The sequence below is a fragment of the Echinops telfairi genome, unplaced genomic scaffold (genome assembly GCF_000313985.2).
Source record: "Echinops telfairi isolate 266 unplaced genomic scaffold, ASM31398v2 ScPeMD7_7417;HRSCAF=8455, whole genome shotgun sequence".
Classification (NCBI taxonomy): domain Eukaryota; kingdom Metazoa; phylum Chordata; class Mammalia; order Afrosoricida; family Tenrecidae; genus Echinops; species Echinops telfairi.
In genome coordinates, this window is record NW_022111317.1 from 1,352,426 (window position 1) to 1,367,724 (window position 15,299).

At 59.8% G+C, this 15,299-nt stretch overlaps 1 protein-coding gene across 9 annotated transcripts in view; it reads right to left on the reverse strand.

The window, feature by feature from the left end:
* PPFIA1 (PTPRF interacting protein alpha 1) overlaps nt 1–15,299 on the reverse strand; it is a 67,787-nt gene that overhangs the window by 2,079 nt on the left and 50,409 nt on the right. For 4 of the 9 annotated variants that reach the window (XM_045297116.1, XM_045297117.1, XM_045297114.1 and 1 more), the window contains 9 exons: nt 14,522–14,603; nt 14,193–14,393; nt 13,063–13,125; nt 12,701–12,727; nt 7,906–8,081; nt 7,731–7,828; nt 1,903–2,078; nt 1,284–1,352; nt 362–527 (listed from right to left, as the gene is read on the reverse strand). In XM_045297116.1, coding sequence (XP_045153051.1) covers nt 362–527; nt 1,284–1,352; nt 1,903–2,078; nt 7,731–7,828; nt 7,906–8,081; nt 12,701–12,727; nt 13,063–13,125; nt 14,193–14,393; nt 14,522–14,603 — 1,058 coding nt within the window. The remainder of the gene's footprint in view (nt 1–361; nt 528–1,283; nt 1,353–1,902; nt 2,079–7,730; nt 7,829–7,905; nt 8,082–12,700; nt 12,728–13,062; nt 13,126–14,192; nt 14,394–14,521; nt 14,604–15,299) is intronic. The other 5 variants (XM_045297122.1, XM_045297121.1, XM_045297119.1 and 2 more) reach the window with 2 other exon arrangements.

Below are 15,299 nucleotides of genomic sequence, written 5' to 3' on the forward strand. Positions count from 1 at the left end.
TGAACACTGCTGTGACTGTGGGCGTCCTGGGGCAGCGAGCGGGGAACAGAGGGTCTCAGGAAGCACAGGCTCAACCTCAGCTTTCCAGCAGCAGCACCGGGTCCACAGGCCGGCGGTCAGCCTGCCCAAATGCCCAGGACTCTCCACATGCTGCTCACACTGTGTGGGAGCACGCGTACACGCAGACACACTCGGGCATCACTCCGGAGCTGACGCTGCCAGGGCGCTGGCTTGGTTAGGAGGAGCCAGCGAAGCTGGGGCTCCCAGACAGGAGTTAAGGAAGCAGCATCCATGGACGGCGTCAGCACTCAGGGCCAGCCCACCCCCAGGCTGGGCTTGGCCAGTGTCCAGCGGGACCTACCGTCCATCTGCATCTTCTTTGGCTGCATGGAGGGTGAGGACACGGACGACGTGACTCTGAAGTTTGCGGGCAGCGTCTCGGCGGAGCCGGCCGCGAGGCCACGGCTGTCTTTGGGTCTGAACTTCTTCCTCCAGGAAGGCGCTCTCCTCAAGCTCCTGTCCTCGTCCTGTGTGTGACGAGGAAGGACCGGGCTCTGAGAGAAGGGCACGGCCATGGCCCTCAAGGTCACCAAGGCCTCCTGCTTTCAAACTGTGCTGGGGGCAGTCTGATGGGGCAAGTCACTGCCCACTTCCAAGGGGCACATGTCGGACTGGTGACAGCGACCTGGGACCCCATCAGGGGTGTGGGGAGGCCTCTTAGCACTTCCCCTGGGCTTCCTGTTTCTGTCCATCTGTCTTCCTTGCTGCCCTAAGCTTTGCCTCTGGACATGGTTGCTCTTGGAGAGTGGGAACTGGGACAGGGTAGAGGAGGGGGCGCCCAGCCTGTAGGAATCACCCACTGAATCTGTGAGAGGACCCTCTGTGGGCCATCTCAAAGATGGTCCTCGAGTTTCTGAGCAGCTTGTAAAGTCTGGGCTGAGACACTGCCCTCGGCTGCCCCTCGTCCCCGCCAGTCCTGTCCCTGGAGGCCCAACAGGAGAGGCAGGCGTGCCAGTGCGGGAAGGAAGCAAGGATGGAAGGAGGAGGTTTGGGGTGAAAGAGGCAGGCTGAGGCTGCCCCCTAACACCCGCCGCCAGCACAGCGGCTCCCAGTGGCCCTCCATGCTGGGTGGCATCTTGGGGGTTCTGGGCTCCCAGGCCCACTGCCTGCTGCGAAACACTAGTTCTAACCGCTTTCTGCTGTGGAGTTGTGCCCTCGGAGGGCCGTGGGCACCTGGAGCAGGACGAGAAGGGACCCCAGCTATGTCAGCACCAGGAGCTCACCTCGTCTAGCCTTCTGTCGGTGCCCATGACCAGGAGGCTGTTGAACTCCCTCTCGAGGACGGCCCGCGCCTGGAGGGGCAGACAGGACGGAGCTCTGGCCACAGCACCCGCCCCCCACAGGCATGAAAGGCGCTCCTACATCAGGTGTGCTTCAAACCACAGCCGCCCCTCAGAAGTAAAATCACTCAGCACCCCACCCCACCCCCGGCAGTTGACCACTCTCTTGCTGCAGCCCACCATGCAGGACAAGTGGCAGGTAGCAGCGTGGGCAGCGCCAGACCTTCAGGGAGACACTGAGTGAGACACAGGGCAGGCCAGCAGCCGGGAGGGGGTGGTGCCAGGTGACTGGCCAGAAGCCATTTGTAAGCATTTTAGTAAAAACGACAAATGAAAGGTGTCCTAGATCTCAAGCGCACCACGACTCAGGAAGAATTCAAGGCAATTCATTCGCATCCCGGCCCAGGGTCCTCTGCCTGTGAAGCGCGCTCAGGCTGGCCCTCTCCGAGCACACGGCCTGGCTAAGGCAGGCCGAACCCAGATGCTGCCGCTGGTGGGGGTGGGGGACCAGCATGACTCAGGGCGGATGTGACCAGGGACCCGAGGGGCGGGCGGAGGCTACCTGTGTGTTCTGCGTGGGGATCTGCAGCAGCAGGGCCAGCGTGCTGAAGTCGAAGGTCTCGTCCAGGGCCAGCAGGGCACCGTGCACGCCGCTCTCCAGCAGGTTATTGGCGTATTCCTTCAGGCCGATGGACAGCACCCAGCGCACCACCCGCTCGTTGCTCCACACCAGTACATCTGTGGGAGAGAGCGGGAGTGGCACAAGGGCCTCCAAACCAACCACTCACACACGCCTGTGGCCCTGACTGGCCGGTGGGGCCCTCCCCATGCAGGCCCTGACAAAGGACAGGGACACGTGGGGCCCTGCTGTACCCCCACAAGGACACTTCCCTTAGCGCCGACTCTTCCAGTGAGCCCAAGGGGGTGATGGCATTGTGCACACTCTATTCCAGGGAGCGGAAGACGGCGAGGACCCAGGACTAAGTAGAAAGATGAACCTACAAGTTCAAACAAGTGTCTCTGACCAAGACCCCCACATCCGGGCGGGCACCCACCGGGCTCGAGGCCCCACCAGCCCCCCCTCCAGCCTGCAGACCATGCTGACACTGCGGGCGGTGGACAGGCTGGGTCACGGTGGGGTCTGGAGGAGGGCGGACCTCGAGTGGCTGGAGGGCCACAGAGCTGCTGGCCTAGAGCCCGCGACGGCGCGACTGCACCCAGGTGGCCGCCAACCACGTGCAAGGCCAGCCCTCGGAGTTTAAAAGACGTGATCAGAACACGAGTGACTAGATTCACGCGCTTCCTCTTCAGTGCCCTTTCCTGGGCAAGAGGACATACATGCAGTTGCCAGGGTAAGTCAGAAGTACTGCCAGCAAAACCCAAAACACAGGAATCTTACACACACACACACACACAGATGTGGAGGTGCTGTCTCTAGACAGACCTCCACCGGGGTCTACACTCCTGAAGGTGGTGTGTCCATCTCTCTGGCCCTCGTCCACTCTCCCCCACGTCCGGCGCATTGGCTGTGCTGTGCGGGTGTGTGTGCTGCCCTGCCACGGGTCCTTCAGTGCCTGCAAGGGTGGCCGGTGGACCTGTTTCAGTGGAGCTTCCCGACCGACTGGGACTCGGCGGCAGGAGTGGGCTGCCGGCCTCTGCGCAGGAGCCAGCGAAGGCCTCGTGGGCAGGGAGCACGGAAAAGCTGACAGCCACTGGGCTCCTCGGGAGTGCCGGAGGACACGCGCTGCGGCAGAGCGGCCTCTCCGAGCAGCCGGCTTTAATGACCGGTCAGAGAAGAGCCTGTGGGAGCAGGGCCCCTCTGCTGCTGATGAGAAGAACCAGCTGCGCCAGCAATGACGACCGGACCTGGGCCGTGGGAAGTGTGAGAGCGGGAGATCTGGGAAGTGCCGAGAAGGAAATGGGACGCACAGAGCTGTGCATTCTGGGCCCCAGTGCACCCGACAGACAGCCATTGCTTTACCACGCGGGCATGGCAGCACCGTAGAGACTGCAGCTTTCATGGTCAGAAAGCACACGTTGGGCTCTCCCGTGAAGGTCAATCCTGCCTGTAGGAGGACAATGTCTACCCCGCAGGCGTCTTCAGTTGGAAACTGCCCAAAGGCGTAATCAAGATGCATTGATAAGTATTGACCAATGAAATGGAAAACTTGGAAACAGAGGAAGTAAGAGAAGTTGGAAAATTAAAAAACAAAACAGAAAAAGTTGGAAAATAAGGCCTGTCTTGGTGGTAGGAACCAAGCTGGTGATCACATGACAGAATTGTGTAAGACCAGTGGCTTGTTCACTGCAAGTACTTGTTTCAACAACACACACACCGACGACATACGTGGACTTCCCCACACGGAAGGCAGAGAAACCAAGCTGACTACATCTACGCCATGGGTGTGTGGGCGAGACGATGGAGAAGCTCATTATCAACAGCTAAAACCAGGCAACTATGGGACAGACGACCGACTGCTCGTGTCTAAGCTCAGGCTGAAGCGGAAGAAAACTGAAATAAGCCCACGAGAGCCAAGACACAGCCTCGCGCCCAGCCCACTTGACTCTCGAGGACGTCTCAGGAGCAGCACCCATGAAGAACACAAAAGGTCACTGAAAGGACAGGACGATACCAACTGTGTGGACCCCCCAGCCCCCGCCGGAGGAATGCACCTCAGAGGACAGCTTGGGGAGAGGGCATGTCTGATTAGAGCACTCGGGAGAAATGGAGAGGGATGGAGTGAGGGGACACATCCTGGCCCACCAAGCCCCAAGGGCAATATTCCCGCTCAGAGCAGACAATACACAGCGAGGACCACAGGGCCGGCCCCACCGGGAGACATGGTGTGCCTCCCTGACTGATCCATAGTGTTAAAGGGGGCAACACTGCAGACACAGTGCGGGATTTGTGCCCAATCTGACCCCACCACACTGAGGCGAAACAGTTCAGGCACACAACAGAGCAGCAAGGGGAGCAGAGTGATGAAATCCCCGGGGAATAGACGTTGGAGCCAGAGTGTGGCACCCCATCCACTGGAGAACACTCGTAAAGGCCAACAAACAGTCCTTGAAACAAGAAAGCAAAGGACAGGAAGGAAAAGCCCACGGTGGGTGCAGGAGACTCTGCAACCACTCTCCGTGGTGGGTCCCAAGGCAAGTGGAAGAAAGGACGGAAGTCGAGAGACAGCTGAACAGGAGTCGCTGGGCAGCTTGAGAAGACCAAGTGAAAGACTACCCATAAAGAACACGCAGGAGCCTGGAGTTACTAACCCAGAAGGGAAACGAGCTCTGCGTGTCTGAAACGGATCTTGCTCTCGAGACAACTCAAGCCTCAAGTTGCAACAGTGAAGGATTCTGTGGCAAAATATTGAATGACGCAGGGAGCATCAAAACAAGATGGAAGAATACAGTCACTGGACCAGGAAGAACCGGTCGACGTCCCACATTTCAAGAGGCAGCATCGGATCAGGAGCCAGTGGTGCTAAAGGAAGACGTCTAAGCTGCACTGAAAGCATTAGGCAAAAACAAGGCTCCAGGAACCGATGGCACACCACGCCGATGAAGCACTGGGAGGACTTGCTTGCCTGTGCCAGGAGATTTGAAAGACAGCCATTTAGCAACTGCCTGGCCGAGGTGCACGTGTGCACCCATTCCCAAGAAAGGTGACCCAACAGAGGGCGCCGACTAGACCACCAGCACTGATGTCACACACGCCGCAAATGCTGAAGACCGTCCACCTGCGGGGGCTGCAGCAGCACACTGGCAGGGAGCTGCCAGAGGCGCAGGCTGGATTCAGAAGGGGCTGTACACTAAGGGAAACCATGGCTGAGGTCAGAGAACGTCAGAAAGACACTGACCTGCGAACAGAAGAAGGGAACACTGCACGGTTTAAAATCCTGGAGCCTTGGTGGCGTGGTGGTTAATTGTTGGCCTGCTAACTGCACGGTGAGCAGTTCAAAACCTCCAGCCAGTCCTCGGGAGAAAGACGGGGCTTTCTTACCACGTACAGAGTTAGTCTTGTAACTCACAGGGTGGTTCTAGCCAGTCCGACAGCTGCTTTGGGTCGGCATTGAATCCATGCCAGTGAGTTTGTTTGTTTGGGGATTTTGAGAGTTAAAATCAGCAAAAGTGTGTGTCGGAGTTCTGTTCTCACAAAACATTCGATCTGTACACTGTGCAAATCACCCGAGAAGCTGGACTCTGTGATATCATGTGGCTTCAGGACTGGAGGAAGGCATCTGCACAACCTGTGGCGTGCAGGTGACAGACAGCACCTCGCTGGCTGAGACTGAGCAGCACTTGAAGCCCTTGCTGAAGATGAACATCAAGGACGAGCCTCAGCGTGGACAACCACTCAACGTAGAGAAGATCAAAAGACTCACAACTGGACCGATAGGTAACATCATGATAAGTGGGGAAAAGATTAGCGTTGTCAGACTTGTCTTGCTTGCACACAATCAGTGCTCGAGGACACAGCAGTGAGATCACGTGACGCACTGCACGGCTCGGCCTGCTGCACAGACCTCTCTTGTGGTGTTGCAAAGCAAGGACTCTGAGCACCGAGGTGCGCCTGACCCAGGTCGTGGTGTTTCCCACGACCTCCTATGTGTGTGACAGTTGGACACTGGCCAAGGAAGACCGCAGAAGAACAGGTGCATCTGACGATGGGGCTGGCAGACACTGGAAGCACCGCGTGTGCCAGAGGACAAGCAGGTCTGTCTGCAGGAACAGCCGAGTGCTGCTGAGGCTCCGTCTACACACTCGGGCATGCTCTCTCTCGGGAGAGGCACTGCACTCACTGCATTTGGGAAACGGAGGAGCTGCGAAGGAGAGGAAGGCCCTGAGGAAGGCGAGACGATGCAGTGTCTGCGACAAGGGGCTCACACTTAAGAACAACGGTGAGGAGGGTGCCGGACCAGGCGGTGTGTCCTTCTGTTGTGCATCGGGACCGACACCAGGGCACCTCACCACCACCCCCCCCAGCCTCCCCGCACCCTCTTCCCTCCAGCACACTCTTCCCTTCACATCACAGGCAACTCGGGCTGCGCATCCTCTGGGGCTCCAACCAGGCTCTCCTTCTAAGTGGTCTCTGCGCTCCGGGGACCCAGCACAAGTGTGCAGGGCAGCCCAGGGCTGGAGGCTGGGCAGGGTGCGGTTTCCACGAGACGCACACAGGGCCACCCTTGGATGTCTGCAGAGTGAGCGGGGACACTGTCCTGACGGGGACGTCCCTCAGAGCAACTCTCCTGGTCTCTCTCTCGCCAACACAAGCTCCTGTTTTCTGAACCCTCCCTCCCCGCAGGCCTCTATAATTGCCCCGTCCTTCCAGAGTACCCATCAAGGTCACCCCTTGGGGGTCCTGGGAAACAGTCCCCATCCCCTGCTGCACTGACCTCTCTGTCTGGAGCCGACCTGGCCCCGCCAATCCCCTTAGAAGCCCTCACCCTGAAAGGACCCTTGTGCAGGCGGCCGGCGGGTCTGAGGAGCGCATGACTGCGCGGACTCCCTGCAGCCCCTGACGACGGCGGCGGCAGAGACAGATGTCAGGGCTCTGTGGGGTGGGCCCAGTGTCTATGAACTGGAGCCCACAAGCAGTCCCTGGGGTCCCTGCAGACCCACGGCCAGAGACCTCCTGGCTATGGGGTGCCCGCGTCCATGGTCTTCTCACTGGTCGCACACGGTCTTACTCAGGAATCCCTACACCTCCAACAGGCTGCTTCCTACAAGGACAGCGTGAACCCAGCACTCGCTCCTCAGAGCAGGGGCCAGCCAGGGACTGCAACGGGCCACAGCCGGCCTGTGATCTCCATGGGAGGAGGCCCCCGCCTACTCACCAACCTCAACCCTGTGTTCCGAGCCCCCTCACTACCTGAACATCGTCTTCTTTAGAACCAGCCAGGATGCCCTGGGGCCAGAGCTGTTCTGGGCTCTTGTGCCCACCAAAGCACCTGCGAAATCAAGGGTGGGCACCAGGGGCTCCACAGTGCCCGCTGCCAGTGTGTGACCGTGTGTGTGTGTGTGTGTGTGTGTGACTGAGCACATGCATGTGTGCTGCTGGCGTGGAACCATGTGTGTGTTCTGCCAGCGTGAGGCTCAGTGTGTGTGTTGCTGGCACATGACCACATGCATGTGCTGCAGGTGTGTGACCGTGAGCACGTGTGGTTCCCACCTCTGCCCAGCAGCATGAAGACCACAGAACAGCACGCAGATGGCATTTATAATGTCCCAGGGCCCCTCAGCTGGCAATGTGTCTCTGAAGACGTGGGTCTGAGTCTTCCTCTGGCCCGAAGGGCAGCTCAGCCACCCCAACCCCTGCCCACGAAGCCAGGCTGGCATCTCCGGGACGGACGCAGGCGCGTGCCTGCCTGATATTGGAAACGAGATACTGGCCTTTGATTTCATTCTGGCTCTCTTCCCGCTTCCTCTCCAGCTCCTTCCGGTCGTAGTTCAGCCTCCGCAGACACATGATCCCGCACTGGAAACTGTTTCTGTGAGAGAAGAGGAAGGAGGAGGTGCCGAGGTGGCCGTGCGGCTGGGCGCTGGCGGGGGCGGGGGGTGCTCCCACCTGTGGAAGCTGTCCACCATCTTGAGCTGGCCTCGCAGGTCCTTCTTGGTGAGGTGGTCCAGCATGCGGGCGTCCACAAGGCACTCCATGAAGTAGCTGCGGAACTGCGGGAGCCCCAGGCTCGGCAGCCACTCGTTGCCGATCCACTCGTGGTTCATGTCGCCATACGCCAGCGTCTGCATGTGAGGAAGCAGCATACGCGGGGGGCTCGGGCGTGCCCGGGGCCAGCGAGGGACACGCTGCTCTTTCTCACGCTGCCCCTTTCAATGCCAGGGAGCTGCCAGACAGGCCAGAGGGCTCCGTTGAAAGATGGACAACTCACTTGTGATTTAAAATGGAATTTACAGACCCCACAGCAGGATGGCTATAGCCACCCGAGCCTGCCTGAGAGGCCGTTCCTGGTTAGTGGCACAGCCGCCCAAGCAGACCGGGACTCACGAACAAGCTGGAGGCCCGCCCCGGGCCGCCCGTGAGACCCTCCTCCCCAGCTGGGCTCTGCCGGGTGCTTTCCTCCCTGCAGGTCCGAGAAGAGGCCGCTGGAATCCCCAAATCAGGGGAAAATGGGATGAAAACAGTCTAAAGACGATCAAAACAGAGCGAGAGCCAAGGGAGCCTCCAGGAGGCACAGAGCTGGCTGAAGGCTGCCCCCCTCCCTTCAGCGGCTGAGAGAATGGAGGGCCCAAGTCAGCCCTCCCAGGGCCCCCTGCTCCCGGGGGTGGGGTGGGGGCTGGGGGGAACACAACCCTGCTCAGAGTGCACTGGGCCCGCCCCAAGGCAGGAGACTGACGCCCTATCTGAAGGCAGAGAGAGTATCCAAGGTGCGTCCTCAGTGCCAAGAGAATTCCATGGGGAACCCTTTGTTGCAGGGCATCTGAAATTCCTCGCCCGCCGAGAGTCAAGTGCGCTTCCAAATAACCCATGTCAGAGATGTCACAGGAAGAGTGGGAGAGATCCGGAACGGAGTGCAGGTGGAAGCCATGAAACCTCCCAGGTGTGTGGGGCCCGGTCCCAGCGGGCTCTGAGGACCAGAACAGGGGCAGATCGCAAACCAACGTCTCAGTCTACCGTCAGAAGTGACAAAACAATGACCAGAGCAGCCAACGCGCACAACGAGGGAGGAAACACAAGAGCAGCTGCCACGGAGAAGGGGGAGGGGCACAACAGGCCACGCGGGAGACGACGTGCGGAGTGCAAGCTGAATCTCAAATATCCAAATGCCGAACATCAAGGACGAAAGGGAGATGACGCTACAGCAACGAGGAAGGGGCATGTGGACATTTCCACCCACTTCGAGGAAACAGACATGCCCCTTGAGATGTGTCAGCCATCGGAGCTCGGGGAGCAGCAGACAACAGACGACCACACAGACAACCCTCCAGCCAAGGAGCGTGAAGTTGCAGCTCAAAGTTGACCCACGAAAACCCAAGCCCTACAAACAAGGAAAACACCCCCTGGAGAGCTCTGCTAGTGATTTCCGCCACACAGCCATAGATAAATGTGGGCTCTATGCAAGTTCTTGTAAAAAGTTGGAGGCGTGTCCTAATTCGCCACGTGACACCAGTTCCCGACAGCCACACCAGAGCGAGGCACCGACGACAAGTAAGACGAGAGACCTACATCCCTCGAGGACACTTAGAAACACTTGTCCTTCGGTGCCGCACCATCTGGACACCACGTGCAACCGAGCGCGCGCCGGGTCCCCCCACCCCACCCCACCCCCGTGCTCCCAGTGTCTGCGGCATTTCCCCTCATCACTGCCCCTGTCTCCCCAATCACGATGTCTCCTCCAGGGGCTGGCCTCCCCTTTTATAACATGTCCAAAGCACAGGGACGGCCTCCCCGTGCTCGCCTCTCAGGAGCACTCTGGCTGCACTTCTTCCCAGACAGGTTTGCTTGTTCTTTGACGGTCCTGTTCTTCCAATGTGCCTCGCCAGCGCCATCCTTTGAGTGACCGGCTCTTCTCCCATCTTCCTTCGTCAGTGTCGGACTTCCACGTGCGGAGAAGGTGGTGGAGAATACCATGGCTTGGCCAGGCGCACCTTCGTCCTCAATGTCCAACCCTTTAAAGAGGGCGTGTGCCGCAGACCGACCAATGTGGTAAGCCCATGAGCACAGACTGTGGGTCCTTGACAACTCCAACCAGCTCTCCACTGATTGCGATGCCACTTATTGGTCCAGTTGGGAAGATGTGGGTCCTAACGTTTGAGTTGTCATCCATCCTGAAGGCTGCAAAATCCTTGGTCTTCTCGGGAAGGGCTCCACGTCCTCCTCGCTTTCAGCAAGCAAGGTGCTGCCTCTGCATAACACAGGTGGTTACTAAGCCGCCCTCCAATCCTGAAGTCATATTCCTCTACATAAGGGCCAGCTTCTCTATATGCTCAGCACACAGATCAAATAATTAGGATGAGAGGAGACAACCTGAGGTACACCTGGCTTGATTGTAAACCATGCACAATCCCTGTTCTGTTTGCACAACTGCCTCTTAATCCGTGCACAGGTTCTGCACAAGCACAATGCAGTGTTATGGAATTCCCATTCTTTGAAAGACTATCCATAGTTTATGATCCACACAATTGAATACCTTTGCATATTCAATAAAATAAACATCTTCCTGGTATTCACAGCTCTCAGCCAAGATCCATTTGAAACCAGCACTGACATCGTTTGTTGCATATCGTCTTCTGAATCCAGCCTGAACCTCTGACCACGGCTGCAAAGGCTGCTAGGTGGCCGTCAGCAAGGACAAAGGGAAGGAAGCTTTAACAGACGGGAGCAAACCACACCAATGACACAGGAGAAGGAGAACACAGCACACAGGTGGGCATTAAGCTCAGGAAACTTTAAAAGAGAGCACGGGTGGTACAGCGGTTGCACAGTGGACTGTGATGCACAAAGCTGGCAGTTCGAGACCAAGAGCCGCTCCTCGGGTGAAAGACGGGGCTTTCTACACCTGTAAAGAGTTACAGTCTAGGTCCCGGTGTATCGGCCTCCACTTGATGGTGGTGAGTGTGGTTTCCTCGAGTCTAACATTTGACGATCAACCTAACTTGCTTATTAACAGACTGATGCGGAAGCACTTGAGCACACGGAGGCTTGGCCCGCCCTCAGGGCTCTGCACTGCCCAGAACTGGGAGTGGGCAGGCATTCCCCCATCCTCATCCTCCCAAGATCATGGGCCAGGACAGAATCTTCTCTCCCCTCGGTTCAACAGGTGAGGGGGTGGGGGGCTCTAGATGAGGGCGGGTAGCAGAAAGGAACTCCGTCCTGGGAGCTGGAGGAGAAATCAGGCGGCTCTGTTTGCATTTTCATGTCAGAACGAGGAGCTACTGGAGTGTCTGGAGAACACAGCAACAGCAACGTGAGCGGCCACGCCCGAGAAAGGACTCGTGCACAGCGGGGCAGGCAGCCACGTCCCACGAGTCTGAGGGAGGCCGGCCTGGGCTTCCCGGCAACAGCAGCTCCAACCGCCCCGTTCTGCCCTGGATCTGGCCTCCGTCACCCGTGCCCCCTTTGTTCTAGTCCCCGGAGGGCACGGCCCACGAGCCAACAAGAGAGCTCCGTGACCCAGGAAGCTTCGGCTCCCTATTTTCTCAACGTCACCACACGTTGGGTACTTGTGAGGATAACCGATGATGTCACCATGTTCTGGTCTCGGGTCACACCGGGTTGGCCCTCACAGTGGGGCTGCCTGGCACCATCTCCCGGCTGCGCCCCAGGGCTCTCACGTGGACACACACGGAAAGGGCGTGGTCTGGAGCATTCCGAGGAAGCAGAGCCAGACGACTGTGCACAGGTCCTGACTGTGCTTTCTGTGTGGCCGAGAACTTGAGCTTCCCGCAGCCACAGCAGCTCCGAGAACCGAGTAGGTGCGTGCGCAGCATCAGCTCCGGCAGTGTGGACGCCTGTGTGACCCACAGCAGCCGGGGCTGACCTGAAGCCGGAAGGGTCACTAGGAGGCAGCAGTGCTGTGTCCCACCCTCCTCCCTCCGCTGCTTCCCAAGAGCCCCAGGGACTGGCTGCACATGAGGTGCCACCCGGCAGCACTTGGCCTCACTCACAGCTCTGCGCGCTGACACCCACCCCCACCCCTGCAGATGCCTGCGGCCTCGCCCATGAGTGAGTGCGGGCCAACTGAGCTGGGACCCTGCATCAGGAGCCCAAGCCACATCAGCTCGCGGGCAGCAGAGCAGCAGGGACGAGGGTATCAGCAGCCGGGCTGAGACCAGCTGGAGTGTTCTAGGGTGAACTGTTCTCCAGGAGACCCAACCACGTGCGAGTGTGAGTCTGTGTGTGTGGGGGGGGGGGGGGGGGGTGTCAGGGTGCAGGCTGTGGGGGTGAGATTCGTGGACTGTCCAGCATGCAGGAAGCAGAGCAGACAGGCCTGTGAGCCGGGCAGTGGGCAGAACCATGTCCCCTGGAGACATGGAGAGGGCACTCAGAAATGTCCCAGAAGCCAGCTTCCCCGGCAGCAGGCCGAGGCTGGGCCCACCCAATGGGGTGGCAGATGTCACCTCAGAAGAGTTTCCCCGCGGAGAAGTCGTGTTCCAGCACAACTGGTGCGAAGGAAACGAAATGCCCTGTGCAGGCCCCGGGGAGGAGGTCAAACTTGTCCATGAGCCGTGCTCAGCCCTGCTCTGGCCCCCACCACGTGAGCTCGGGGCCTGCATCAGGGGCCCCCCACCACATGCGCCCCCCACCCCACCCTGGGCCTGCACCCAGGGGGGCAGCCCACAGGGGTCCCTCTCGGTCTGTGCTAAGGCCGTAGGGTTTGGGAGTAGTACAGAGAGTCTCCCACCTGAGCCCAGCTTCCCTCCTCATCCTCCTGAGGTTACGTGGTCAGGATGCAAAAGAACAGAACTGTTAGTGTGGCCGCTCGAGGCTGTGCAGCCGACACAGCTGCACTGAGCACACAGGTCCCAAGCAAAGCAAACAAACAAGCCAACAAACCACTCAGCTGCATGCAGGGCGCATGCCCACCCGCAACCCCTTCTCATGCAAGGGCCTGACCGGGGCTAGCATCTCCCCACCCTGGCCCTTCTGGAGGGTCGCAGCGCCAGCAAGGTAGGCCCTGGACAGCGGACACGCACAGGCTCCCCCTGGGCACTCAATGCACACCAACGCTCCCCAGCGCAACGGCCGAGGGCCGGGCGCACTGACCGTGTGGGGCGTGGCCGAGAGTGTCTCCATCTCCTCGTGTGTTAACCAGACATTCCCTGTGGTCTAGGGCCCGGCGCGCCCATCACGTCCAGGCAGCAGCGAGGAGAGGAGGCAGACAGGTAAGCGACAGGTACACGCAGCAGCAGCAGCAGGGGCCCAGGGGAGAAGCTTCGATGATCTTCAGTGTACACACCCTCCCCCGTCACTGGGCCGCCGCTGCCGCCAACACGAGGCAGACCAGCGAAAGCGAGAGGAAACCCGAGTGCACTTTTAAGCTACGAACACGACTCTCAAGAAGCGGTCCCTCGGCACGGCGGGGTGACCCCACCAGGCAGAGCGTCCAACACGGCAGCAACAACACTCCTGCCGGGCAAGCAGCAGGGCGCCGGCTCCAGGGGGCAGGCTGTAGGACTCAGGGAGAAGACCCAGGCTGCATGCCCCTGGATGGAAGTGCCCCAGCTGGAGTCTGTACCCCAAGAGTGTGGCCTTTATGTTGGGGCACCCAGAGCAGTACTGCCTGACTAACCAGCGTCTCCCAGGAGCAGGGGCCCCACAGTCAAGCAGGGCTTTCCGGAGCCCACGTTTGTGCAGCACACAGACTTCAGACACAGCATGTGCTGGTAGACGCCAGGCTGGGGTCTGGGCAGGTCACAAAGCGCTCCATAGCTACGCCTGTTGGGGGGCCTCCCCTGGGCCTGGTGGGGCCCTGGTTCTAGCTGTGGGTGCAGGTACACTGGGCTCTGTTTAGCACAGAGCCTGGGGCCCACCTGAATCCCTACTTCGGAGCCCTGGTGGCACACACAGTTGACAAGGGGCTGGCGGCTCAGCCTTGCCCGAGGGTGCCTTGGAAGAAGGGCCGGGCAGTCAGATAGTCAGATCCAGGAAGGCCATGGCTCTGCAGACAGTCCAAAGCAGATGCCCGCGGCCAACCGTGGGCGCTGCATGAGCCATGACAGGGAGCCGGGACCCAGCTCCACTCCCACTTCCCTCCTCCGGCCCCAAGGGTGAGCAGTCCCGCAGACGAGCATGACTACCCCGTGAAGGCTTCTTCACTCACATCACAGGCAGCACGAGCGGTTCTCACGCATACGGGATGTGGTGAGCCTGCACCCGCTCCCCGCCCCACTCACCGTGCGGGATGTGGCAGGGGCCGACGGGCTGGTCAGGGACATGATCTCCTGGATGGCCAGGCGCAGTTTGAGTCGATGCAGGGGGTTGCTGATGCCGATCTCCCGCTGGATCTCCGTGTCTGACAGCGCCGACATGATGGCTCCGCTCTTCACGTTCGCACGGCATGCCGCCACGTACCAGGCCGGCATCCCCACCCAGAGCTGCAGGCAGATGGGCAGGTCAGGCCAGGCCAGGCCAGTGCAGGCTGGGCCTCAGCCACTGCGCACAGCCCCGCCCCTTGCGGGCTAGGGGAGGCGGGGACAGGGGTGGGGGGCAGGCAGTGGGCTACCTCTAGCCACACGACGACGGTCGGCCCGTCCCACTGTGCGAACGGCAAGCCCTGCCTCCGAGCCTCCTCCAGCAGCTCGTGCCTGCAAACAGGACAGACACTGTGAGACCCAAGCAGCCGGTGGCCCTGTTCCCTATGGCCAGCTCAGGCGCCCGTTTGTCCGCTCACAGCACAACCATCCCCTGCCTGACAGGGCTCTGGCCTCGGCCAAGAAACCTGCCAGGGGCTGGGGACACCGGTGCCTGGCCCATATTCCCCAGGGAAGGCCAAAGCCAGCAGCCCAGCAGGAGGCCCACCTGCCTCGGTTTCCCAGGAGCAAGAACGGCAAACCTTTAGCACTTGCTGAGGCCGAGGCCCTGCCGTCTAACCAGGAGACCCGACGGGTGGAGGGTTAAAACAGGGCTGCTGACCACAAGGCTGGGGATTCAAACCCCCAACATCTCCAGAGGATATATAGGAGGCTGTCTGCTCCCCCAGAGGGTGACACATCTCAGAAATCCTGAACCACGCAGTCAGTCGAGCCCCTCTCCCTGTGGCTCCCCTGCCCTCTGGGGAAGGGGGTGCAGGCACCCTGGCCCAGGACTTCCTGGTCATACTGGCCTCACTGAGTCATCAAGCCCAAAGGGGCCTTGGGCAGAGAGACTCAGCTGCCTGAGTCAGACAGGTGGCATCCTGCTAACCTGTGGCCACTGACTGAGTTAGTTAATTGTGCCAGCCTGGCTGATAATCACATGTGGTGCTGGTTGAAAGGTGGAGGGATAAATGGGTGGTGAAGCCT